Here is a 25,891-nt window from a genome sequence, read left to right on the forward strand (position 1 = left end):
TTTTATCTGCATTGCAACAGTCAGCTACTGCTTTGTTAGTGCTTTTTTTGTTGTTAAGTCAAAGTTAATGATCTGCTGGTGTTACGTGTTAACAGTTTCGGGTCTTCCCAAGACACATAGAGCTGTAGGAGGTTGTAATTCCTTTAAAAAAAATAGAATGAAGACAAGGCTTTCATAGCATCTTAGTTTTTACATTTGTACCTTAAATATTCATTTGGAATTTTATAAATAAACATTTTTAAAACTTCTTTCTAAAATAAAATTCCTAGACTTACCTGTGCTCTTGTGGTCCATTGTCTCGCTTCATAGACATCCCCCCTGAGGAACTGGTCTGGAAGAGGGAAGGGGGACCCATCCAGCAGGGATTCTGCTCTCCCAAAGAGCTCTGCTTTGTTAGGGAGCAGCCACAGGCCCCCAGCTTGGATCTGATCCCTGCCTGGGGTCCAAGGTGCTCCTGGATGACCACTGGCACCTTTGGAGGTCAGCACAGACAGCACAGGCACCCTTGCCCACAGCTGGGCTGTGCTCTGGGACTGTGTTGTCCACACACACGAGACCAGAAGTTTGTTTTAACAACAGCGGTGCAGGGCAGGAGCTGCCAGTTATGGAAACAAACATCATCCAGTTTTGGGGAATGTGCCCTTGAACTCGTGTTGCTGTTGTTCCTTCATTTGGGAAGCACTGGAGCCCCCAGGAAGGAGACAAAGCTTGGCTCAGAGAGATGCCACAGCAGGGAAAGGCTGAGAAGCACCAGAAGCCACCAAAGTTGGGTCTCACTTTTCTCTCAGTGTTTAGCAGCCTCCTGGTACTACAATATATAATTTTTGTGGTGTTATCTGAGGATAGATGAAAAAAAATACAGCTTGATACCACAAGCAGCAGGTTCACCTGTCAGACTTGGCTGGGCTGGGTGTTTTTTCCCATCCAAAAGCCCTGTGCAGCTCTGCTACTAAGGCTTTAACTGGCAAGAGAAGACAAACCCAGCACAAAGCACTTTGAAAGGTTGAAACTAATTCTAACTTGTTAACTAAAGCTGGCAAAAGCCCAACCCTAATCTAAACATGTAATTATATAACATGGACATAATTACAGCCCATAATTTCATCAGCTGGAACCTGAATTTTGCACAAAGAGGCAGAAAAGAAAAAGGGATGCCAGCCTGAGAGCTCCTGGACAGCTCTGACACCGAGGGTGATTTTTCAGCAGACGCCTTGGGCTGTCACCTCTCAAAACACACATCAGGATTTCAGCTCTGCTGACTTCCCTGTGAGAGGGGAGGATCCAGCACAAGGTGTGAGCATGTTCCACACCTGATAAGCCAGACAGAGCTTCCCCAGCTCTGTTCAAACCTTCATAAGCCTGGTGGAAGGAAACAACATTAAGAGATTAGCCCTTGCTTTGTGCCCTGTACGTGAGTAGGCGGAAAAGCCTCTCACGTTCAGGAGAGCGGGGCTGATGCCAGGGACGCGGATCCCAGTCCTGGCAGCAGTTTGCAATGCCCAGTCCATGCTCCCAGGAGCACCAGTGGAGAGCAGGGGCTGGGTCAGGCTGGAAAAGTGGAAGTCCTTGTCCTTAGAGCAGGGGACAAAGGCAGAGTGGGGATGGCAGCCCTGGCTGTAGGTCCTGGTTCCCAGGTGAGAGTGGAACACCAGCTCCGTGTGCACCTCTTTGCCCCTTGCCCCAGTGGGAGGCAGGATGAATTCACGCCCAGCTCGACCACAAATCTTGGATCTGACACACAAAATCCACTCTAATCCACCACTGTGAGTGTGGCCAGGGTCAATCACTCTGCTGAGGTCAGGAGGAGCTGCACAGAGACACAGATGTGACAGAGCCCCAGCACACACCGTGGCGTAAGGATAGACAGCAGGGCAGCTCCAGGGCCACTCAGCTCCTTCCATTTACTCTGGACAGGAGCCAAAATGGCAATCAGGGCATCCTTGAGGAGCTCAGCATCTGCAGGGCTAGCCCAAGGAGGTTCAGGGTAAGAGGATCAACAAGCCAAGAGCGTGGCAGCATGTGCAGTCTAAAGATTACGCTAGTTTTCTGTGAAAGGAATAACTTTATTCCATTGACCAGGAATCCCAAGACTGTTCATCAAGACTGCCTATTTTTCCAGTGCCAAATGTCTATGCATTAATTGGACAATATCTCCCCGAGTGCTCACAGGCAGGCTGTGGCTGCTCCTCACTGAACATTTTGTAAGCTGTATAAAAACATTTTCATCCAAAAAGATTGGCAGTAAAAATTACAACATATAAATGCATCACAATTTACACAAAAACTAGTTTTTTTTTTTTTCTGTTGAACTCTATTTTCCAAAAAATAATCTTCAGCAGGTTCAAATGACAGCAGCTGGAAACAAAAATAAGTGACCAAGTATCATCTTATTGCAAATTATAACCACTGACTTTGTACAAGCGTGAGCAGAACCGTGAAAAAGTTTGTATTGGTTTCAAGCATACAGTGGTGATGAGCCATCCTGATGAAATTCCCACCAGTGCTTCCCTGGGCCTGTGGCTATTGAGGATGTTGTTTCCATAGGAAATAACAGGAACCTGAAGTGACAAGTGGTGCCAACCCATAGGAACATGACCAGCTTCTCCCATCACCATCACCGCTGTGTACTGACTTCTTGGGAAGGTTCGTGACCCATTACCAAAGTATTTGGGGGTGGGGGAAGGAAGGAGGGGGTGTCCGTAAGAAATGATTTATTCAAAATTAATTTAAAACATCACATTTCAAATGTCCCAGCACATCATCAGAAACATTTATAAAATGCTAACTCTGCCGTGTGTCTATGAAGACATTGCTTGGAAAAGGAAAGTGAGAGATTCACTACGGTGCCCCCCTGCCCCTGCAATCTGTGACGCCGGCTCTCCTACCCCACAATAAGTTATAAAGCTGTACAGCTGACATCACATCCCATGGTTACTTCCAACAGTGAAATGACTGGTTACTTTCAACATTAGTGCACAACAGTGAAAAGCTGTCTGCTGCTCCGTGTTTTGGCAGCAGCGCGTGAAAAGAAATAAAAAAAGGCACTTTTTGGCTGGTTGTGCCTTTAACTTGGCAAATTTGTCTGTTCTGGAGGTACCCAGACACTCCTTAAGATGTCCCCCATTTCTGTGCATGTTTGTTTATATAATTTTTTTAAAGTAAGGCAGAATCCATAAATAAAGGCAAAAAGCAGTGCAGAAAATGTGACAAACACAAATGTACAAAAGATGAAGTTAGTTGGCACAAAAGAAGCTTGAATCCAGAGCCAGAAATCACTGAACTGCACTTGACAGAAAACAAAACTGTGCTCAAATCATCCCAACTGGTTTCCAGTTATTTGTGAGCAAATTAAAAGAGCTGTGATATTTTAAACGTTGCCTGGTCAAGTGAAAATACAAACAAAGCCAATTCTTTCTTTCCCCATGTTAAAATTGCTATAAAATCTGCACAACAGTGTTCCCAGCTCACTCAAGGAATTATTCATCATATACAACCAATACCAACTTTCTCAGTAATTTCAAAGCATAAGCAAGTGATTGCAGATCCATGACTGAGACTACATTTTATTCAATATGTCTCCAAAGGTTAAAAAAATTTAATGAGTAAAACTGCAACAGAATTCCTTCTTAAAGTGCTTTTTTCTTTTAAACTACTCATTAACTTTTTCTTTTTTTTTAAATTCACCAACATACTTGAATAATAAATGCTTGCATACCTAGAGAACAAAGCTTTTCTTTTACTGCCCTTCCCAGCTGTCTGAAGGGCTTTTAGAAAGGTACCAGGAAAGATGACTCATTCCAGAGCTCCTTTACCAAATCATTCTGTAAGGAATCACTCTTCTTACAGAGCAATCCTGCTGATCTTTCTCATCAAGAGCTTTGCAAATTAGCAGGGAGACATATTAAATACAGAAGTCCTTATGTAAACCCATTCTTTAACTAATATTTTACAATGAAATGTAAGTCATCACACATCTTTACAGAAATTTGAATATTCCTATTCAATATTATCAGAAAGATTAAAAATTTGCCCTCCATACATAAGGGCAGTCTGTTTCTTTTTTTTTTCCTGTATAAAAACCAAAAGATTTTTTTTTTGCAGCATCACAGAAAAGCAACAGTTTTACATTCACTCATTTAATGTTCACATAAAAATTCAACCACTAGCGTTTGTATTTGATAAAATCTTCTTGACAAACTTAGTTTCGGTGTTTTGGACTGTCACAAGCTACTGCAGGTGAAGATGCAGTTTTCTAGAGCATTTGTTGATCTGAAGCCTTGGTGGCTAAAAAAATGCTTTTATCTTTCAGGGAAGCAACCTCCTCCAGCATCTCCTCTGGTCCTGTAAAGCCACTGCTCCCCCAGACTTCCAATGGCATAAGCAACATGACTCCAGTTCCAGTAGGTACCAGGCATTGAATGTTTGAGTCGGTTCCTGTGTTCACAGGGCTCTCCTCTAAGGGTCAACATCATCAAGGTCACTTTTAGGCTCCCCAATCATCATAGGAGACTCTGAGCCCTTTCAACACACAAGGGACAGGGAGAGAGGGACACAGTTACTTTTGTAAGATGCACAGTAGTTGTGTGTATGGTCAGTGATGGTTCTGACCCGAGCCCCAGGGACCAGCTGCCCCACAGAGCCACACAACAGAGGGTAAATCTGCCCTTGTTTTACCTGCTGCAGGTGCCTCTCTCCATTCTCGTTGGCAGGGCTGCTTTCTGACCCATTGCTGCTTCCAGACTGATCCTTCTCATTCAGCAGGGCTGTGGCATAGGCCAGGGTGTCCTGAGTTGGAAACACCCCAAGAGAAGGTCAGTGGCCATGGTGATCCCTTCATTTCACAATTATTATTTTAAAAAATTTTTATTACTTTATTATTATTATTATTTTGAAACAATAATAGTCGCTGTAGTGAGACAGCCGAGTCACCACCCATAATTGTGAGTATTGACTGATATCACTCAAGGGTTAGTTTGCTTCAGGAACAAGCACAGGGTCTGAGCTTCTAAAGGAAAAGCTATCTTAAGTGCACTGGAATATCACAGAATCATTAAGGTTGGAGAAGACCTTTTAAAATCAAGTCCAACTGCCAACCCAGTACCACCACCATGTTCACCACTAAACCATGGCCTCAAGTGCTGTATCCACATACTTTTTGAACACTTCCAGGGATGGTGACTAAAGTTGCCAAACCCAAAGATGCTTCCAGGAAAGGAAGTAAGCAAGTTTAACATCTCTGCCAGGACTGCCACATACCTGTGCTGAAATAGTGCGCTGGAAGGTTTTTGCAGTGGATGTTTCATTGGACACGTTACTCTGGGGAGCCCAGTAATGTTCAGACATCTGCATAAAAAGCCAAGAAAGCCATAAAATTGCCACTTGATTTTTACTTAGGTAAAGCCTCAACCACTTGTGATGGTGGGTGAACTAAGACTGGAACAAGCTTCCTGAATCCTCTGGCAATGAGCTGGAGATGTGGGACACAGACACTTTAAATGCAGCCATAAAGGTTGTTGTCCCTCAGCTGAAAACCAGCAACCAACTTCTGCTGAGCTCCAAGTTCCCCAAGTGTCCTTGGATATTTATGAAAGATATGTTGGCCAAACTATGTTCAGCTTAGAGAGAAGAACAAACACTACACGTGTGGGAGGAAAAGCTGTATCAGTCAACAGCTGTGCTTTGTGCAAAGCCGTGATGATTCTGTAAGGAATCCAATCATTTAAACATTCTCCTGCATCAACACACAGGCAATGGAAAACTGCTTTTTTAAAAAAAACTGAAGCCTTCTAAGACGAATACAGTGGCACTGAAAGCTTCCCACATAACAAAGAATAATCACTGCAACCATTCACACTTGGTTTTATTCACTGTAAACGCATTTCTGCCTGGAACACGTGGGGGGCTACTGAAGTTCTGGCATTGCATCAGATTTAGCTGCATCCAAGTTGTCCTTGGAAAAAATAAAGTAGCTTGTATTTTGTCTTTAGAGCCACCTGAGAAAGCCATGCAGAGGATGGAGATTATCCATCCCTGATTCTTGTTGTAAATGAGTGACATTTTCAATGTTACAGCCAAATTACCTTTTTCTGTAGCCACTGCACAGCCCAACTCCAGTGGTGGGAATTCTCCTTGAAGTAATCTTTTGCAGTAGGGCACCTTGGGAATTGCAATTATATGCATTAGTCAGGAACAAGGCACTCTGGCCAACACAAAAAAAATACAAAGACTCCTCTCTCTTTGCACTGCTGCCCTCTGTGTGCACTGTTATCACTGCAAACAGACTTAAACTCCACAGTCCTGTTGTTAATTGAATTAGCAAGAGCAATAAGGTCTAGTAAAATTTACTCAAAGCAGTCTACCCCACAGGTTCACATATTTCAGAATTATGCTTCATCGGGACATATGCCAAGTTCTAAACAAAGAGAATTTAGGAATTACAATATTTGAAACATCTGGGACAGTTTCCCAATGTTTATCTGGTGCTAATGTCAGACTCCTGCTCTGCAGAATGACCTTTTCCCTTATAAACATCAATTTTAATTTGTTACCTGAGAAATCCCTTCAGGTACCAACCAGCAAAGATTTCACTTCATACTGGCACATGTACTACCAAGACCTTTGAGCACCAGTAACAAAGGATAAAACTGATCAAAAATAGGAGTAGTAGGTTTTGTAATAGTCACAGAGGGGCCTGAGGCAGGGATAAGGCTAAACTCTGACACCTTCATTACTCACTTCTGAGCCAGAGTAACAAGGAACTTGACACACTGGTAGCAACGACTGCTGTCCACGTGGTTGCTGTGGTGCATCAAGGCTGCAGGGAGAAACACATGGATTAGAAACCACAATCCAGATTTCTGTGTACCAGCCAGTCTGAAAACATAAAGATGAAGCTAAAAATTTAAGTTAGGGAATAGAATTTGTTTCTACAGATGTAAGCATAATTTGTGTTAAACACACTGCTGTAGTGCTGGCAGTCTTGAGTACTTCCACAACTCTATTGGATTAAAAATAGAACTGCTGCATTTTCACTTTGATCTTTCAAATGCAGTACCTGAATTTTAAACAGCCCTAATGCAGTTATTCTTCCCCTATAATCCATTCTATGTTAGATAATCACTATGGTTACATTTGTCTGAAGGAAAAAAAAAATTGTCTGAAACCCCCAAAAATGAACCAGATCACCAGCTTGCACCTGGATCAAAGTTTGCAAAGCCAGAGGAATGTTTAAAGCTTCTTCACAAAAACAAGCATAGCAGAATTCAACAGCCATGAAACTGTTTCATGGGAGACTCAGGCAAAACCCCAGGCCATTCCTACCAGGAAGTTTTCTATACCACGAATTCCCACCTCTTTAAACAAAATTCTTTGACTGAGGAGAAGCACAAAGATTTCCATAGAGCTGCCACAATCAGATTTGCTACTCAAAAGTTGCTCTGTCCATAGCAGTCAGCAAAGAACACTGTACTGAAGCCTCCAAAGCTGGCAAAAATTGCTGGGGAACTGCAAATTGCCAGTTTTAATACAGCTGAAGCAGAGCAGATGATTAAAATTACAGCACTGCTGTACTGCAAATTATGCACAAACATCCTATTAAGGACCACCAAAACCTATCATTTGCTGGTTTTTCTTTCCTGGATTAAACTAGTCAACATGAGGGATGCTGTTCAATGCTGTTGTGAGGAAACTTCAAGGTAAAACTACAGCTTTCACTCCCAAATCTCAGGGCAGTTCTTGAAGCCTTCAACATAAAAATCCAATTGAATACTTGCACTTCTCCTCTCCAGAGGAGAAAAGGTCATGTATTGCCCAAGTTACAGCACAGAATTGGTCCAAGTGGGACCAATTTACCCAGAAATTAAAATAATCACTTAGCTATTCTCTTACACTGCTGCATATTTCCTTCTGTTCCCTCAGCCATGCCTGGAAACGACTAAACAGGGGAGCACTGACGAGAGAAATAAAGAACAAAGCTAAATATTCCTTCTCACTAAAACAGAATCCAAGATAACTGAAGGTGAAAGTCCCAATCTGAAGCAGCTCCTCACCCAAACAGCCATGAAAGAGCTGCTCAAGCTGCACTAACCCATCAGAGGTGCTCTCTCTGTTATGCCACATTTCATTTACACACAAAAGCCACTTCTCCTGATGCACATGAAATAAGCCCTCATTACTTTTGGGATTTTTCTGTTGCTTTTGAATGCTTCAATAACTTCAGGAAAGTTTTGTATCAAACAGAGAGACAGCACTTTGTACGAGCAGCAACAGGTGGGAGCCCCCTGTCCCACTGTGAGGCTCTACTGCAGTTAGCAGGGCAAGCATCCTGCTGTGCTGAACCAGTTTCTTTCTATGGTAATTAGGGTGCTGACAAAACAAAAAGATTGACAATTTCTTGAGATATGTAGGAAATAAAAATTAATTTTAAGGTTGCAGGATTCATACAGTTCCTCTGTTATGGTAATCAAAGGTAGTTTTCTTCCCTCCTGTTTCACACACAGCCCGGTCTGTCCCTTATTTAAATAAGTTAGCTCTCTTTCCCAGTTCAATTCCTTTCCAGTTTGCTGTCACTATAATATTCCAGTGCTTATTTTGGATTTCTTAGAGCATTTCCTGGAGTGGCAGTTGCTAAATCAAGTGTGTTGAGTTCTTTTCCCTGAGAAGTAGAACAGTTTAGGAGGATTGGGAACCAGGAGATGGCATGAATCACCACCACCATCAAGGTCAGTAGGAGACAGGAGTGTTCAGCCACTGGCTTACTTGCCTATTAATCCATTTTCAGTTTCAAAAGCAAATTTGATGCGCTCTACTTGTAATGGGTCTTCAATAACCTGTTAGGAAAGAAAAATATCAACTTAGGTAAGTTGTGTGTGATGCTGTAGCTATTCTATGGAATGGTTTTAACCCCTCCAACATGCAAAACAAGACTGTGAAGTTTCATGTGTCACTGGATTACCAAGACAGAAATTCAGGGAGTAATAAAACTTCAAACTGAAGGATTAAAATACGTGTGGATGTTGAAATTACCAATGCAGTCCTGACTTTTTTTGTTATATATCAATACAAAATCCATCCTGTCCAGGTCTTTACCCTTCACTTACCAGGATCTCATGGAGTAACTGGAATATGTTTTTCAGTTCGTGAGGCGGAGCGGTTTCCAGTTGAGTCTGTGAGTAAGAAACAAAGTTACTTAGATAGCAGAATATACTGATGAAGCACAGAATTTCAAGACAGCTTTACAGATTTTTGAAAATTTGTTAATTTATACAGTAAAGGCCAAGAAAACCTAAACCCCAACACCTCCCCAGATCCAACAAACTGTACTGATTGTTCTGCAGTGCTGTTATAATGCACAAGACACAGGACGAGCAAAGCCTGAAGGAAGCACTTATGGGAAAGGCTTGTCCTGGTTCTGTGTGTACCTTGATGAAGTGCAGCACAGTGAAGGAGAAGTGCTCGTTGCAGAAGCAGCAGTACACCACCATCTCGATGAGCACCGACAGCGACCCCGTGAGCTCGCGCAGCGCGTGCATCACCTGCGGGCACAGCACAGCTTCATACAGCTCTCTTTGACAAAATAAGTCTGTAACACACTGTTTGTCCTTCCCAGGAAGGATGCAGCTCTTTTCCCCAGTGCCTGCATGGCCCAGGAGGCTGAACCCTTGCCCTCACAGCACTCCTTCAGCTCCTGATGCCCACTTCCAATGGGGTGGTCAAGCATGATCCATTAAGTCAGAGCAACTCAAGTTAGCACCTGCACTTGACATGGCAAAAATCTGCACAGGCCTTTGCAAACTGTGCATAAAACCAGACTGTGCATAAAACCCAAAGCTTAGGGATATACTAGAATATGAAGAGATCAAGAAACTAAAGGTGCCTTCCTGTTTAGGCTCAAAATAACCACATACACCCCTGGCTGCCTGCTTCTGAATATTCAGTATTTTTCATGGAAGGATATGTCAAAGGAATACATCAGACCAGCTTTTGGGTTCAAGCAGGGCAGAATTTAGAACAGGTACCTCCATTAAGTAGGGTTTTCCCTCAGACAGGAATAACAAGGCTTCCACTTCTTCATGGAGTGCCAGAAGCGGCCCTGAAGCGGTGATGCTGAGAGGTGGACGCTGCTTAAAGAGACCAGGAGCTATAATAGCAAATACAAAAACAATCCACTCATAGATTAGTTTGTTCTAACACACCTTGAAGGCATTGCTGCTCATTTGGCACTGTGAAATCCCTCATGACACTCATCTCAACTAGTTTATAGCTGGTGTTCTACCACTCCAAGTAACAAATCTCTGGCACACTGAAGTGTCACTTACTTTAGTGACAGCAGACAAAAGAACTGCAGGAAGGTAAAGCAAAATGTCCACAGACTATCAGTACTTTGAGTTTTAATTTTACTCCTAATCACTTTTGCACATTCATCATATCCAGAATGTTTATAATTCTCCTGTTACCTTCTGATTTTTGACTGCTTTCAATCCTAGACAGAAATTAAGTTATTCTTCTAAAAGACAACTTCAAATTCCTCCTTCGGGAATTTTAACTTTAATTTTAACTGAAGATTTTAACTTATTTCTTTATTATCTTTATTTGGATATTTCTGCCTCTTGTAAGAACTATCTAGGAGAGTGTTTCATTGTTTATTATTCAGTAGCTTAGTCTAAGTAGCCCCCTTTAGATTAGCAAAAGGCAGCACAAGCAAAATACAGCTTGTGAGGCAGTGAGCCTGTTCATCCAATGACACAGCTTGATTCACTCACATGAGGAAAGAACTTTTGGGCACATAGGGAAGGGCAGAAGACACAATAATATGTTAGTATCAAGATTTTCAGCCACCCCCAAATACTGTTTGCCACGGGCCCTCAATACATTTACAGCAAAATCAGAAGTAACCAAGCGTGTATTAACCATTACTACCTTAAATTCAAAGTTACTGTATTTTCCTCATTGATGTTAAGTTACTCCCAGGCAATATAACTGAAATGCCAAGTCACCAAAAGACAAAACCACAATTCTTACCAACATTTCTTTGTGAGGAGACGTCAGAGTGCAAGACAAGTAGTGCTACAGTGTTGTGAAGATATCCAAACTCACGTGCCTGTGCTGAACTCCACCTGCGGTTCTGCTTGAGCCAAAGAGAGATTTAATTAACTTTGGTTTATTTAATCAATTTTGTTAAGCCAAAATAATGTTCTTCCAGTCCACCACCATGGTTAATACTTTGAAGTGGGTAAAAATGTTGTTGTTATCAAAAACATCATGCTCACTTCTGCCAAAACAGTTATTTCCATGCTAACTATACATAGGTCAGCTCACACTTGCATGAGGTTTATAGAAAAATCAAAGGATTTGTCTATTCTACCACATGAAAAGTATTTATTCATAATTTAAACATCATAAAAAACGTGGGAATGGACAAAGTACAGCACGACACAACTGTACCTGATTGCTCTGCCGGTTGGGGCCAAGGAGAAAGTTGATCATGTGCCTCAGGGCAGAGTGTCTGAGGAGAAGACTGCTAGCCCTTATTCCCTGCTGTGGAGACAAAACCAACAAGTTACTTTCCTGTGCAGGTGAAGAATTAGTGCTCAAAAGTAAAATGCACAGGCTAAAAGCTGCATTTTCCACACCAAAACCCCCATGAAATCACTACACAGATCAGTAAGATAAACTGCTGAAGAGCTCATTCTAGGCAGCACGTTACATACATCAGACCAGAGTCAGCAAATGCACACTAAATGTCTTACAAGAAAAAAAAAAAAGGGCAAAAAGAATAGAGAAATAGAAATAGTTCAGTCAGTTATCCTGCTCCCTATGGGACAAAAATCTTGAATGTTGGATATATATTTTTAAAATATATATTTATATAAATATATTTATATAAATATATGTGTTTTTATATATATATATATACACACACACACACACACCCCTATACACCCTCTCAAAACACAAAACCAATATTCAGATTCTGGAAATGACAGTTTCTATTGGTATAGTTTGCTGGCAAATTTTTGTGTGATTTTATCCTAATCCATGATTCAAAGCCATTTACTTAAAAAACAAAACAGAACAGAACAACCCTGATTACTCTTAATAGAAGTTCTGAGAGAGTTTCACTGTGCTGCTAACCCTCCTATGAAAAAGGATCACTGGCTGCTTTATCATTGTCCTTTAAAATTTAAATAGCCATGAGGGAATAATGGTTTCTTACCTTCTGTACAAAGTTATTGAACAGCAAAAAGTACTGAGCACAGTTTTTACAGTTTTCAGGTACATCTTTATCCAGTAGAGCAAGTAGCACCTCCAGTAACTGGTGTAAAGTTTTTAACTGTGGGGAAAAAGAAAAAGATTTTGAATGTAAAGAGCTGTCAACTGCTTAAAAACCCAAAGTGGTTCAAACACCTCCTCGGCAGGAAGAGATGAGCATTAACCCATTCCAGAAAAGAAGAGCTACAACCAGGACCAGCTCACACAGCTCTACAAGCACAGCAAGAGCCAGCAGGGAGAGCCAAGCAAGAGGATGTTTGGAGAGGAGGTGACACTCACTGACCTTCTCCTGATAAAGCAAGGCACTGTCGAGGGTTTTTTCAAGGATAGTGGCCACAGCAACTCGCACCTCCCTCACGCTGCATTCCAGGAGGAAAGTCCTGGAAGATAAAAGGTGAAGCTGCAAAGAGAACTGGAATCAACGTGTAAGCACAGCTGCTATGACTAAATGTGGTGTTTAGTATTTATTATTTTAATAGTCCAGATACATTTTGTATGGTACTTTTATGGGTAAGCTTTAACTTACATTCGTGCATTCCTGCTTGACACCAGTAAGGCCTATAACACCCCTATTTATGTATTTATTCATTCAAATAAAATAAAAGCTCTAAAAACTCTCATAGAATCCTGATTTTCAATGCAAATTAGAAGATAACATTTTCTTTACACTGACACACTTTTTCAGCATGTCAGATCTCCAATAATTTGTTTTCAAAACACTGATTAGCCGATCCTTAGCTTGGCAAGAAAAAAAAAATCTTTCCAGTTTAACTGTGACCTTTGTCAGGTAAGTATTTAACTTACCCCAAGCACTTTTGCCATGTTCTCCTTCCCCACCACTTGCAGGACTGACTCGACAAACTTAGAACACATTTTGAGTCACTCCACTGAACTCAACACGTGCACCCTCCTCCATGTACACTGCACTATCTCATTGGATTTTCAGAATTACTCAGAAAGCTGCACAGAGCAAATACTAGAAATAATCACTTAAGAGTTTTGTCTAAAGTATCTGTTTAAGCAATATACACAGTCAACTCTTTGGGAATACATCAGTATAGGCCAGATCATGTCATTAGGAAGCTCCATCCATACAAAACACTTCAGACACAATTTCCAGGACTTACTTTACAAGCTCCCGGCCCTCTGGCCCAACGAAATACTCAACCAACCACTGACAAGCATCAATGCTTTTGGAGAGCAGTGCATCTATAGTGGCAATCCATTCTTCTGTATCAGCCCTTCAACAAAACAAGGACAATTGTCAGTAATCCAGGAGAAAAAACACTTCCAAAAACTAAACCATGTTTCTCATTTGCCTTACCTGAGTTTCTTCTTGGTTCGGAGATAGGTTTGGAAGAGGAATTGGACTGCCAGCTGTAAGCTCACCTTTGCCATGCAGGGATAATAGGGATGCTTTACCTTAGTCTGAAAGAAATATCAAGTTTACTCCAGAGCCGAAGTGTGTCTGCAGCACACATGCTGTCTCTTAAACACATCAACATGTTCGCTTCACTTGGAAAAAACAAACCCCAGCATTTTTCTGTGCTAAGTCAGTCTCCAGTGCTGACTGTGCTATTTAATAAATATGCTAAAACAGGAGCAAACTTGCTCTAAGGCCAACTAGATCTGTGGATTTCAAAAATTTAATAAATGCTGTTTGTTTATGACTCCATTTAGAAAAACTTCATTAAGAAACTATCTTCAATAAACTCTATCAACCTTGAGGTAATTAATACCAACTTTTGGACCTTCCATGTGGAGAGGGACTTCTGTCCCTCTAGAGCTCAGTTTGCATCATTACAAAAGGTGGTTTATTAAATAAATTTTACTGGGGAAAAATGATGTTTCTCCCAGTAGTACTAGAAGAGGAGGCTGCAGTTTGCTTTGAGACAGATGTTATCAACAGCATCAAAAACTACTGGAGACAAGGAAATGCTTGTCTGGAAAAGCAAAATCATGTCAACCCTTCTCTTGCAGTTTTCCTGGTTGTGACCCAAATAGCTTCTGTGGCATTTTACCCAACATACTTTGAACACTCTAAGATTAAAATCCAGGTACTTACAGCATTCAGGGATGCTAATGACAGAACAAAACTGAAGTAGTCGCTACTGTATACATCTCTGTTTTTCATAAATTTCAAGTTTTCATCTCTCACCATCTATAAAAGTTACAGAAGGCAAAAAAATTAAAAATGTTGTCAAAATACACTTCTCTAACTAAAACTCCATCTTTTATGTAAATGTGTGGTGTTTAAAAATCAGTGTCAAACTTATTCTGTTTCCTTCTGAATCACTACTTCAGCAGAGGAGAAAATAAATACAAGAGACTTAGAAGATTTGGTATAAAACCAGTGATTTTCTTTCAAAGATATTACAAAACAACAGATGAGTGACTTCATCATTTGGCCATTAAGGGAGAAAAGGAAGAAATTGCAGATAAGTTCTAATTTTTGCTTGTTTTTAATAAAAAAAGCCAGGAGAACATGCCTAAAACTAGAAACAAATTTGTCGAACAAATTAAGATGCAGAGAGCAAGGAGCCCTGGTGTAATTACAAGCTGCAGCCACAATAAGGTATTCAAATGCCAAACCCCTCTTTTTTCAAATGAGATTTTGCTGAAAGACACTCAATAAATTTGAGCCAAGTTCTGTTCATTGTAATTATACAGTCCCAGATAGAAGAAAGCCCAAAGTGACTGTTTGCCCTGAACCAGCCCATGTGGAGGGCCAGACACAGCCTGCAGAGTTTATTCTCCCTGTGTGTGTGTGATGCAGGCTCTCTTCACTGCTCCTCCTCTTCCTACATTCTTGTAGAACTCAAGAACTTGGGGATGACTGTAATTTGCCATCATCTCCATGACTCCTCAAGTGTACTCCAAATGAAGCACCTTCTCTGCTCTTGTGTCTCCCTGCCTGCATGCTGACTGCTGCCAGACCTCATGTTTGATTCATCTGCCTGCAATTTCTTCAAAGCAAAGAATTGATGGGCCAATTTTGCGAGAAGGTTGAGCAAAACTTACAATAACGCATCACTAAATAGCTTTAGTAACTTTGTGTCAGAATCCAGAATTGCTTTCTAGTTTTGCTACAAGGGAATTACTTCAAGGTAACCTAAAGAAGTTCCTGCGTTTCTCTCACTATGTGCTCAAATTTTACATGAGCAGAATTTAGTTGCCACTTTCAGGGTGCTCTACCTGATATATCCGCACAGGCATTTTCTCTACAAAAAGTCCCTTTTTTTCTCCTTTTCGAACCAGCTTAGTCAAGATGGAGAGACGGTCACTGTTGGGCCTGTGGGGTCGAGGTGATGACTGGGGTGAAATTTCTGGTGAAGAAGGAGCAGATCTGAAATATAAACAAGCTGAAGGTGAATAATGAAATCCTACAACAAATCTACAGTTTAGGTATAAAATACCAGTGCAGCCAGAGTGATCTTAAGGCAAATTTGATGACAGCCTGAATATTTCTTGAGGCTGTCAGTCAGCTTGAACTTGCTGCCAGAGTAGTAGTAGACAAGCAGCCTAAAAACCAACCCAAAACAACAGAAGGGTCAATATATTGCTTTGCTGGACAGGAACTATGCAATTCTTAGTTGTGGGGAGAGATGTAGTGATCAACATGAGAGAAACCTTTATGGATACAAGAAGAACTTACAAGGAGAGGTCCTCAGCTTCCTGACGCACGACACTCACTCGGCTTTTCTTTGGTAAGACAGGAGAGTTCTGGTCAGACACTCTCTGGTAGAACAGCATGTAGGCATTCCAGTAGCGCCGGCGCACGTCGGGGTAGGGGTTTGCTGTGGGGAAAAAACACAGTCCATGAAGGCCCTTGAAGGTTTAGTACCTTTCCCATTCCTATATGGGAGCAAAACCGGGGGTACAAGTCATGTGAACTGCAGCAGTAGAAGTCTGTCAGATCAAAACATCAGTCTGTGTCAGTGACTAAAACTGTCTGAATTATGAAACAGGTGAATACAGGAAATGAATTTGGAATAAATTCCTTAAAGTGGTGAAAAGTTCAACAGTATGATGCCACACCATGTTCTACGCAGTCATTCTCACTAGCCTAAAATAAGAGCTGTTTTGTATTTGGTTGGGGTTTGTTTTACACTGTTTTAACAAGTGCTATTCTGCTTTACAATCTCTGCTCTTAAGCCTACAAAGTGCTGGACAACAGTGAATATGGTTCAATTCATATTAGGCCATAAACAAACTGTTATGCCCTTCAGTAAAGGGAAGGCTTTAGGGAAAAAGTGCTTCAGAAGGATTATTAGCACAAGTAACTCAAAGTACCTATAATGGACTAAGCTCTACTGCTGCTGAAATCAGGATGAAATATGAAACTATTGTAAATCAGTCTGTACTTCTGCTTACATTGATCGTAGACTTTAGGTCTATACTCTCCACCAAAACATTCATATTCCAAGGTTTCGTCAGTCAAATCAAATTCTTCAACAACAGTGTCATTAAATTTATACCACTTTCCTTTTCCACATCCTCTGTGATCAAAACAGAACATAAACACAAGAGAAACAAAGTTACTTGATTATCTCAGTAAAAAAACAAACCACTCTGAATATCCTAGAGGTGACAAGCCTGAACTCACATTTGTTTTGACAGTAAGAGGAAAGCTTAGTTCAATTGATGTCAAAGTTGCATTTAAAAAAATAGCTTTGATTAAAACTATGAGAACTGTTCAGCCTGCAACTCAGTGTCACAGGAAGCCCTCAAACTGCAACACAAGGCACATAAGAATTAATTAGGATTTTGTACTATGATGTCCCATATTATTGTATCATTGCCTCATAAGTGTTCAGAAAGGGAAGAGTGGTTCCAGTAGAGCTCTGGATGGCTCCATGTACCTTTCCAGAACAAGAAGTCTTTAGACAGCTCTCAAACCTCCCACATGAGCCTTCTTGCCCATTACCTCCTGTCCTTGATGAAGGAGTAGTAGTGCCCTGCGTGTGCCTGGCCGCTGTGGACAATCACACCGACGAGCTCGTAGTTTTCTGTAGGAGCAACTTTCTTCCTTGGGGAGCCTCCTCCTCCCTGGTCTGTGTTCCTGCCATTTTCCCCCACTTCTGAGGACGAGTCCTGACGAGCCATCCCCGACACAGTGTAAGGTTCCATGTTCAGCATCCAGGGAAACTGTTTGAAAAGAGATTTTGGATTAATCAAGACGTTGCAGTGTGTGCACGCTTCCTGTAATGTTATGAGAATGGTATTAATACTTCCCACACTGGGAACACCAAAGGAAAACATGGAACTTCAACTTCTTATGCTTATTACACAGAAGTTAAACAATAAACTCTCTTTAAGGAGGTTTTTTGTCTTGCTTTCTGAAAGGACCCTCAGAATGCTGCAAGCAAGGAAAAGCTCTAAGAAAAAATCACTTATTTTCTGTAGCACTACCGTATTGTAAGTGCATCACATACTTAAAATCTTTGTATCAAAATGTGGGGAAAAGAAGGAAAAATGAATAGGAAGAACAAGAGTGCACTACACAAAATAGTTGGGGACAGTTTTCTTACCCTTATTTGTTCATCATATTTAATAGAACGGCCACTCTCCCAGTCAAAGCCAAATCTCATCAGGTGAATCACCAGCAGGCTGGGTAAGACCTTAATGCAGGTGCGCTTCACTGTAGTTCTCTTAAAAAGAAACAAGAATATCACCTCTATCTGACACCCCAGGCAATCTGCAGCATCCCTCTAGAGATGCACAACAAAAACCCAGCCATGGGAAGCAGAGTGTCCATAGGACAGCTGGGATACATCTCAATAAGTCACACAATACTTTTTCATCCTGCCATCCCCCTAAATTTTTAGTTTACAACATGAGTTACAGGCATTGAACCTTTTGTCTTTAATGTAGCAAGAGTGAGCATGGCTTCCATGACCATGCTTAGAAAACATCAAACTGCACATGAACCTTCTTTCACAAAAATTAAGAATCAATACCTTTTCTTTGCACTTTTCACAGTAGTACGCATTGCTCCCTTCCAGAACCTCTCCTCTAACAAACTGATCCAGTGATATTTCCAGGCTTTGACATGAAGTCACACCAAGGTTGAGAGCCATGAAGGCTTCCTCACGCTCATACCTAAATTCAGAAAAAGAGCAGAGTAGAACTTAGCCAGCTTGCAGGAACAAGAATATGCTTAGGAAGGAATATTGCATTTGCCCCACAGCTATCACAGCTGCGATGCTCACAGGGGCTTTTGTCTACTTTCCAGTGCTACTTTGACCTACATCTTGATAGTTCTGGGAGCACATAACCTGGTAACTGATGCACTAAATGTAACATTACCTGTGAGGACAGTCCTTGCAGATCTTCTGATCAGAGAAGATTCCTTGAAAAGTATTCTTAAATATTTGGTCTCTTCCTATTTTCTGTTGGAGATGTAAAGTTAGACATCAGTTGGATATATTGCAGGGTGGAAGACCAAGAAATCAATAGGAATTTTAAACTTCTGTGTTTATACTGTGCAGATTATAAAAGAAGCCAAATGGCTCTCTGCCTTCTTCTCTAAAGATCAAAGCAAAAAGAGAAAAAAGCTATGAAGGATATGCATATGACCTAAGAAAGAAATTGCAGAGGGTTTTACCTTGAGGTACTCATCCATTTGATCTATAAGACTGGTGAAGAACTCATAAGCATCCTGTTGCTCTCTAACATAAAGTTCCTTATTCCACATCTTGAAAATCTATATAAAGTATAAATATATGTTAAAACGTGGTTATTTCATAGCTATATCACTAAGAAAAGTATTTTTTAATATAAATTTGTTATTTTAACATATTTTGATTTTTTGAATTAGAACTTACTTTATCTCTATAAATTCTGCAATGAGAAAAGGCTGAATAAATGATTACTTTTAAAGTAGAAAAGCTAGAGATTCTAAACAAAAAGATGCAATACCTTCCAAAAGTTCTCAGGTACATAATACTGTAGCTTGCTTTCCATCAAATGACCAAAAAGAGATTGAACTTGATAGAACACGTTGTCATCAGGATTGTCTGTATCATCATCAATGGAAAGCAAGGCCTGGAAGGAAAGAAATTAAATTGGTTTTTGGAAAAATCATTACTGTAAGCTGTCATGGCACACAGCACTAAAACTTATAATTTATATATTTATTGTGCATATTTATACATACACAGTTGACTTTTATTTTTACAACCTATTTACAAATGGTGCTAAGATGAGGTAGTTCAAATGAAAGTAATTCCAAAAAGAGGACTTTATTGGATGCTGGACTAATTACCTCTGGGAGACCAGGCTGCATATACAGCTGCTGGAAAACAGCATTCATGTAACAAGTAGCACCACCATTCTTCAGTCCCACAAATCCAGAAATGGAGCGACTGTCCACTGGTGGAAGATACTAGAATGACAAATACATTTTTTGTCCCAATAACTTATAAAAAACGTGAGACTCCAACAATATTCTACAGCTTTCATAACCACCTTTATATTGTAGAATCACAGAATGGTTTGGGTTGGGAGGGACCTTAATGCAGTCCCACCCCCTGCCATGGACAGAGATGCTTCCACTATCCCAGGTTGCTCCAAGCCGTGTCCAACCTGGCCTTGGACACTTCCAAGGATGGGGTAGCCACAGCTGGCTCTGGGCACCCTGTGCCAGGGCCTCCCCACCCTCACAGGGAAGAATTTCTTCCTAATATACAACGTCAACTTACTCTCTTTCGGTTTAAAACCACACCCCCTTGTATATGAGCTGTTAAGAACAATTTAATGGAGAAGCAGGAAGTTAAATTCTGAAACTGAAAGAGTGCTGTATGCGGTCATTTAAATATTTAACACATTGCACAACACTGTTGAAAATGGCCTAAATGTAATAATAAATAAAATCCGTGATATTTAAGAAATACTTCTTTCTTACTCAGATAATTACAGACAAAGAAACACTGGAGTATCTGCTTCTGAAGAAGATCAAATGGATCTGCATTTACCCTTACCTGCTTTGTGTCATTTTAAATTGAAGACCATGGAAATCTCATGAATGAAACAACAAAGTAAACCATGCACAGTACTCCAAACCATGCTAACACAAATAAAAAAAGGCTTCTTGCTTACATCAAACTCCTTGGTGAGTGCAGGGTCACACTGGTGGTGCATAGAAAGCAGCTCCTTTGTAATTAGCTGGAGATTGGAGGGTGAGCTATCAGCCAGCATTACCAGCACTTCGTAAGCAGCTAATCTGCTGTCTGCTGTACTGCACCTGGAAAGAAAACCACACCTGAGATCTGCTGGCTAGATGACTCAATTATTTCTATTTCCAGAAAGCTGTATTACTCAGAACAAGCAACAATTAATGTTCTAAAGAATACTTTAAGCGATAAAACACTCCAGAGGGACTACAGAGTGCTATTTTTTTTTTCTTTCTTTCTTGGGGTAGGAGAATGGGGAAGAATCCAATGAGAAGAGTGGCAAGAGGAACACTCCTTTAAACAAGCCTCCTTTACTGACCTGGATACACTTGCTAACATTCAGTAGCAAGGAAAAGGAGGTGCTCTAAACAAAGACACAGAATTGGTTGCAATTCTGAGGACAAACAGACAGAGACTCTCCATCATGTACCACTGATGGAGACAAAATGACTTTTTTACAGGGAGGGAAGCTCGGAAAGAGCTAGACCAGACAACATCCTTGCCACAAGAGATGAGCTCAGACCTGAGCTAGGCCTATACAAAACACTCCCAGCTTTTTTCAGTGATCATTCAACACAGCAGCCCTTTCTTCTGAAGGCCAAAGAAAAGGCTTTATTTACTCTAAGCAAACAAAAGAGCATGCTTGGGATGAACTGCAATGGAGCAGAACACTAAGGCATATGAAATTCCACTCATTCCAGGGTTTTAAATGCTCCACTGGAACTTTCTTTTGGGTTTGTGGAAAGGTAGTGAGGTTATGCCTGATCTAACACCAGCTACTCAGTGCAACACAAACAATCCAGCTGCATTAGCTCAGAACTCCATGGGAGCTAATTTACACCAACCCTTTCAGATATTGTATGGCCATAACAGCTGTGACAAGAAGGAGAAAGCCCACTCTTTTTTCTCCAGTTGATCTATTCTGGTCTATATCAGCTTTCTCAGGTGCAAGGAGACTTGCTTGGTGTTAAGGTTTTTTTACAAAATGGGTAGGGAGAAGGGAAAAAGAAAGCAGTGGAACTTTTGAGATTCTCTTTTACAAGGAGCTTGGGAAGCTAACTTCCTGCTCACGTTCCAATTTAGCCAACTTCCCAAGCAGTAACGAGCTAAAGGAATATTCCTTGGACTCATGAAATCAGCATTCAGTTGTGCCTGAAGTTCATCACTGATCTAACAAAGCACAGACTTTGAAGTACAGAAATGCAAGGATACTGGGTCACACAAAAACTTCTAAAATGCTATTTGGGCACTTATGTAGGAAGTATAGAAAACTGGAGAAATGCTCCACCATTGGTATTAAATCTTGCTGTCTGTAGGATTTAATACTGACATTTGCATTCATGAGATCCAAGACAAAACTCAACATAAAAGAAGCATTTTTACTTTGGATGGAAGTCTTGCTGACTGATTGCAGCACTGCCTGCTGGGGAATGGCTATTCAGGATAATCCTGGAGGCTCGGAACAGGAAATCATCCAACAATGGCTTAATCAAAGATGAACCTGAAACACAGCAATCCACATCTACTGTTAAATACTTGTATTGTCACTGTGAATGCCAAAAGGTGTTCCACAACAACAAAATCACTGCATAGCACCATATCAACAAATAGTTTATCAAATGTTAAAGGGACCACCAAAATCAGTCCTTATAGCTCTGGATCACTTCTACTGACGTCTTCACATGTGCTGTCCAGTCATGTATTAATGCAGAATTCACACTGGTCTAGTCAATTTAAAGAGGAATACTTACCAACCATTTCCTTCTCTGCCCCACAAAGTGAGAGGAGAGTCTTGATAAGCCTCAAGTGTCCTGCTAAGAGGATGTTATCAGCCTCACTGGTCTCGCACTCCGCCGTACGGTTGGGCTCGAAATTGTCGAGCCAGGTGATCTCATCTTCTAACATGGCAGCTGGGCTTATCTTCAGCTGCTCCATTTCTGATGCTGCAAGAAAAATAAAAGGGAACACAGAAAAAATGAGCAGCTTTGGAAATGTAGAATATAAATACAAAGAATTTCAAACAGTTTGGTAATGGTTTTTCCCCCCCAAGTAAATCCCTTTCACCAAGGAACTCAGTTCACTTTCCAGAAGGAATGAGCTGCCTTGCAGCTACCCAATGCCAAGAACAGACCATGCCAGGCACTAGTACAGGATAGTCAGCACACTGGCAGGTCACTCAGAATTCAAGGTGTAATAATTCCTCTGTGAAGGCAATTCTACATCTTTTCTACAGAAGGAAGACGAGCTTGGAAGCTGCCATCAGAATGACTGAATCAGGTGTCTGCACATACTTACATGTCAGGTCATCCAGTAACTGACATCTCAGGTCAAAATATTCTGTACACTGGGACAAAAGTCTGAAACAGGTGTAAAAAGAAGAAAGGTATACTTAAAATCATAAACTTTGCTCTAAGAAGTTGTCTTTACAGTCTGTGTGCTCTGTCCATCTAACCCAAAGCAGCATAACCATCTAGGTGTGCTTCTGCATGCTGCAGCTTTAAAAAAAATTCCTTCCCAACAGCTCCTTCTGAATGTTAGGAATCATATTGAATTCTGATTTCTTCCCTTGCCTCATAGCAATTCTAATTAGTTATCAGTTGGCAACAAAACAACAACATGCTTTAACTTCTCAGTTACTTCTCTAGAAGTGCAGAATGTCTACTTCCAACACTTGGCAAGTGCTAATCCCTTTTTCCTCAGAGCTTCCACAGTGCCACTTATTTCAAAACATGTCAGATTTGCTTCCTCAATAAACACACATCTGAGTTACCTCTGGTTGATTCCTCTCATGATGCTGGTTGGTGACCAAAGAGGCAGCTGGGCCCCAAGAACAACGCTCAGGAGGAACTGGTTTGGCTTTTGTACATCTGGGTGAGCTGACGTGTCTGTCTGGCTAAGGGTGTACAACTGGTCGCAGGCAACGCGACGAATCTGAAACAGTGTCATTGTCAAGCACCAGCAGTTACTCAAAGGTTGAAAAAATCCCCACACTTCTGTAATGTTAGAAATCTCACAGAGAAAATGGACACTGAAATGGTGCAAACCAGGCTATTAGCTCTGCACCCACCAGCCAGGGTTTCTAGAAATTTAACAAACCCTGTCCATCCCTGAGTGAAAACCTCTGATAAACATAAATTATAAATTCAGATCGAGAGGAAAGATGCAATGCCTTCATGCAAAATAGATGACACATGATGAAATGAAGTGAGCATAAAAATCTCTAGATTTTAGATTATCCAGGGTAATCTTAAACTGGAAAGAATGATTTTTGGAGGGTTCCAGCACTTGGAATAAATTTTCAAAAGTTCAGAAGAGTCCATTAAATTTTACCCAAATCAAAGTTACTTGAAACTTTTCCTGAAATACTAGTTTTACAGAATTTGTGTCACCAAAATGAGACTATTTTCTTTAGACTAGTCACAGCACAGTCCTGTGCATCTCATGGAAACCTAGAAAATGTAATATTACAGCATTTTCTATCAATCCATCACCAGATACTGGGATTACTAAAAATTTCAGGGGTTACTTATTCAAACATTAAACTGTGGGAATACTTGCAATAAAAAATTTTATGTTCAGACCATATGAAATTATCAAAACACACGCATTTCAGAAGGAGCATTTAGGAAGTTTTCAGAGGAAGACCCTCACCTCAGCACTTGGTGATCCAAGCAGAATATCAATGATGAAATCAGCAACACAAGGCAAATTGTAAAAAGATCCTGGAACAGAAAAGTACCAGGCTATCTTATTAAAAATAGTATTTTAAAATAAGTCAGTTACAGTCTTGCAGTAAAATACCACAGCACCTAGAGGACATCAGTACAGAAAAGCAGTAAAGGCTATTTCCTGATCTCCTTCCCTCACCAGAGGCTGCCACCACAATATAACAGCATTCTCCTTGCCTTCCTGCACCATTGTTTACACCTCTGTACACAAAGACTCAAGTACTAAACACGAGCTATGCAAACAGCAGCACTTACAGAATTACATACTTCAAAGGCAGTGCAAATATTTATATTCTGGCAGTAAGTCAGCTTTCCCAAAACATTTCACTAAGGCACAGCATTGCATGCCTTATTTCAGTCCTGGAAAAAAAAATTCCTGTAATTTTAAATGAAATATTGTGTTTTTAGCTTGAGCTGTCTCAGCTAACAAAGCTACAAGTTTCTCACTATTTTTTTTTTACTTCACTGTATCCATAAGCCTCCTCCCACCTGGCTTATATTCCAAATAGTGAATAATCCAATTTTTTTCCATACCTAGCTGCTGACTACGTAGCTGAAGGCAGGTTACTAAGAGAGACAAGGCTTCCCCAGCAATGAGAGCATCTTTGGTGGACACAGACTGCTGCCTCACACAGATCCCAGCATGCAGTGCCGTGGGCTCCCCTTCGCTTCCTGAACTGCAGTTACTTCCTGCATTAAAAAAAAACCAAACAACTGCTGTAATTCATTAATTCTTTTTCTGATGTTTTCAGCTTTTGGTCAGTTCTCTGCAATTTGAAAACTTCTCTGAACGCCCAATGAATGTACATAAATTTGCTCAGATTTTTTGTAATTTAATCATATAATGTCCCAAGCTGGAAGAGACCCAAGAGGATGAACATCCAAGGAATTCAGCTTCAAGCTCCTAAAGTGTTCAATTAAGATTAAACCAAACGCTTTTAGATTGGGTTAGGGACACAGTTAACCCACCTGAGCTGCTAAGTCTGTTTCTAATCCCAGCAGGGATGAGACTGTTGCTCTCTTTGATGGGCTGACTACTTCCCACGAGGTCCAGGCGTCCCGCAGCAGCGGCCCACGAGAGGCGCATGAAACAAGCCACTGTGGAGGTGAAATCGTTCACCTCCATGGTCTGGAGGAACAAGAACCAGCAGTTACTTCTGTGCTATTCAACAATCTCTGTTAATCTCAGTGATAAGAGGAATGTATCTTTTGGATCACGTCAAATTGACATTTACATTTGTTTTCCTCTCTTCTCTACACAGGTTCAAGGCTTCGAGAGTCTTTTTGTTCCCAATGAGAGATTAGTACTGCTACCTTAGGAGAAGTAATTAATTTTTAAATTCTCCATGAGGGTAGACACCCTTTTCACCTATCTGGAGTCAGGCACGCTGATTTCAGTCATTCAATCCATTTGGGAAGCACTGCCCAACAGCCTAACACAGCATACTTGTCACATTAGCTATGAAGTTTCTTTCAACTGGACTCAATGGGTTTTCAAATAACATTTTCTTAAGGTACTGAAACTCAAAAAATTTCCTTTTTCTCCACAGTACCATCAAGCAAATTTAATTTTTAATGAAATTTTTTTTGAAAATAAAACAAAAACCAAACTCATCCAGTTCTAATTCAAAGTATCATGGATTATAAAGCCGCAAGTTCAAACAGGAACTTTATATTTTCAATTCACAGAAAATTAGGAAGAAAAAGATCTTAAGACTT

At 40.7% G+C, this 25,891-nt stretch overlaps 1 protein-coding gene across 4 annotated transcripts in view; it reads right to left on the bottom strand.

Annotated features, from left to right (window-relative positions):
• Positions 1 to 2,694: 2,694 nt before the first annotated feature.
• USP24 (ubiquitin specific peptidase 24) overlaps positions 2,695 to 25,891 on the bottom strand; it is a 60,932-nt gene continuing 37,735 nt past the window's right edge. For all 4 annotated transcript variants that reach the window (XM_082287132.1, XM_082287134.1, XM_082287135.1 and 1 more), the window contains exons 34-67: positions 25,142 to 25,301; positions 24,707 to 24,862; positions 24,096 to 24,166; positions 23,215 to 23,375; positions 22,740 to 22,801; positions 22,196 to 22,387; positions 21,828 to 21,945; positions 20,371 to 20,515; positions 19,538 to 19,657; positions 19,192 to 19,317; positions 18,878 to 18,976; positions 18,580 to 18,662; positions 18,231 to 18,372; positions 17,802 to 17,921; positions 17,198 to 17,418; positions 16,645 to 16,769; positions 15,926 to 16,067; positions 15,466 to 15,616; positions 14,336 to 14,431; positions 13,595 to 13,698; positions 13,398 to 13,511; positions 12,554 to 12,650; positions 12,215 to 12,331; positions 11,443 to 11,535; positions 11,020 to 11,122; positions 10,017 to 10,138; positions 9,420 to 9,533; positions 9,099 to 9,164; positions 8,762 to 8,828; positions 6,736 to 6,814; positions 6,081 to 6,156; positions 5,257 to 5,343; positions 4,675 to 4,785; positions 2,695 to 4,518 (exon numbers count right to left, since the gene is read on the bottom strand). In XM_082287132.1, the coding sequence (XP_082143258.1) occupies positions 4,456 to 4,518; positions 4,675 to 4,785; positions 5,257 to 5,343; positions 6,081 to 6,156; positions 6,736 to 6,814; positions 8,762 to 8,828; positions 9,099 to 9,164; positions 9,420 to 9,533; positions 10,017 to 10,138; positions 11,020 to 11,122; positions 11,443 to 11,535; positions 12,215 to 12,331; positions 12,554 to 12,650; positions 13,398 to 13,511; positions 13,595 to 13,698; positions 14,336 to 14,431; positions 15,466 to 15,616; positions 15,926 to 16,067; positions 16,645 to 16,769; positions 17,198 to 17,418; positions 17,802 to 17,921; positions 18,231 to 18,372; positions 18,580 to 18,662; positions 18,878 to 18,976; positions 19,192 to 19,317; positions 19,538 to 19,657; positions 20,371 to 20,515; positions 21,828 to 21,945; positions 22,196 to 22,387; positions 22,740 to 22,801; positions 23,215 to 23,375; positions 24,096 to 24,166; positions 24,707 to 24,862; positions 25,142 to 25,301 (3,903 nt within the window). In that variant the 3' untranslated portion in view covers positions 2,695 to 4,455. The remainder of the gene's footprint in view (positions 4,519 to 4,674; positions 4,786 to 5,256; positions 5,344 to 6,080; positions 6,157 to 6,735; positions 6,815 to 8,761; positions 8,829 to 9,098; positions 9,165 to 9,419; positions 9,534 to 10,016; positions 10,139 to 11,019; positions 11,123 to 11,442; positions 11,536 to 12,214; positions 12,332 to 12,553; positions 12,651 to 13,397; positions 13,512 to 13,594; positions 13,699 to 14,335; positions 14,432 to 15,465; positions 15,617 to 15,925; positions 16,068 to 16,644; positions 16,770 to 17,197; positions 17,419 to 17,801; positions 17,922 to 18,230; positions 18,373 to 18,579; positions 18,663 to 18,877; positions 18,977 to 19,191; positions 19,318 to 19,537; positions 19,658 to 20,370; positions 20,516 to 21,827; positions 21,946 to 22,195; positions 22,388 to 22,739; positions 22,802 to 23,214; positions 23,376 to 24,095; positions 24,167 to 24,706; positions 24,863 to 25,141; positions 25,302 to 25,891) is intronic.

The sequence above is a fragment of the Coloeus monedula genome (genome assembly GCF_965178545.1).
Source record: "Coloeus monedula genome assembly, chromosome: 9".
In the NCBI taxonomy this organism is placed as follows: Eukaryota; Metazoa; Chordata; class Aves; order Passeriformes; family Corvidae; genus Coloeus; species Coloeus monedula.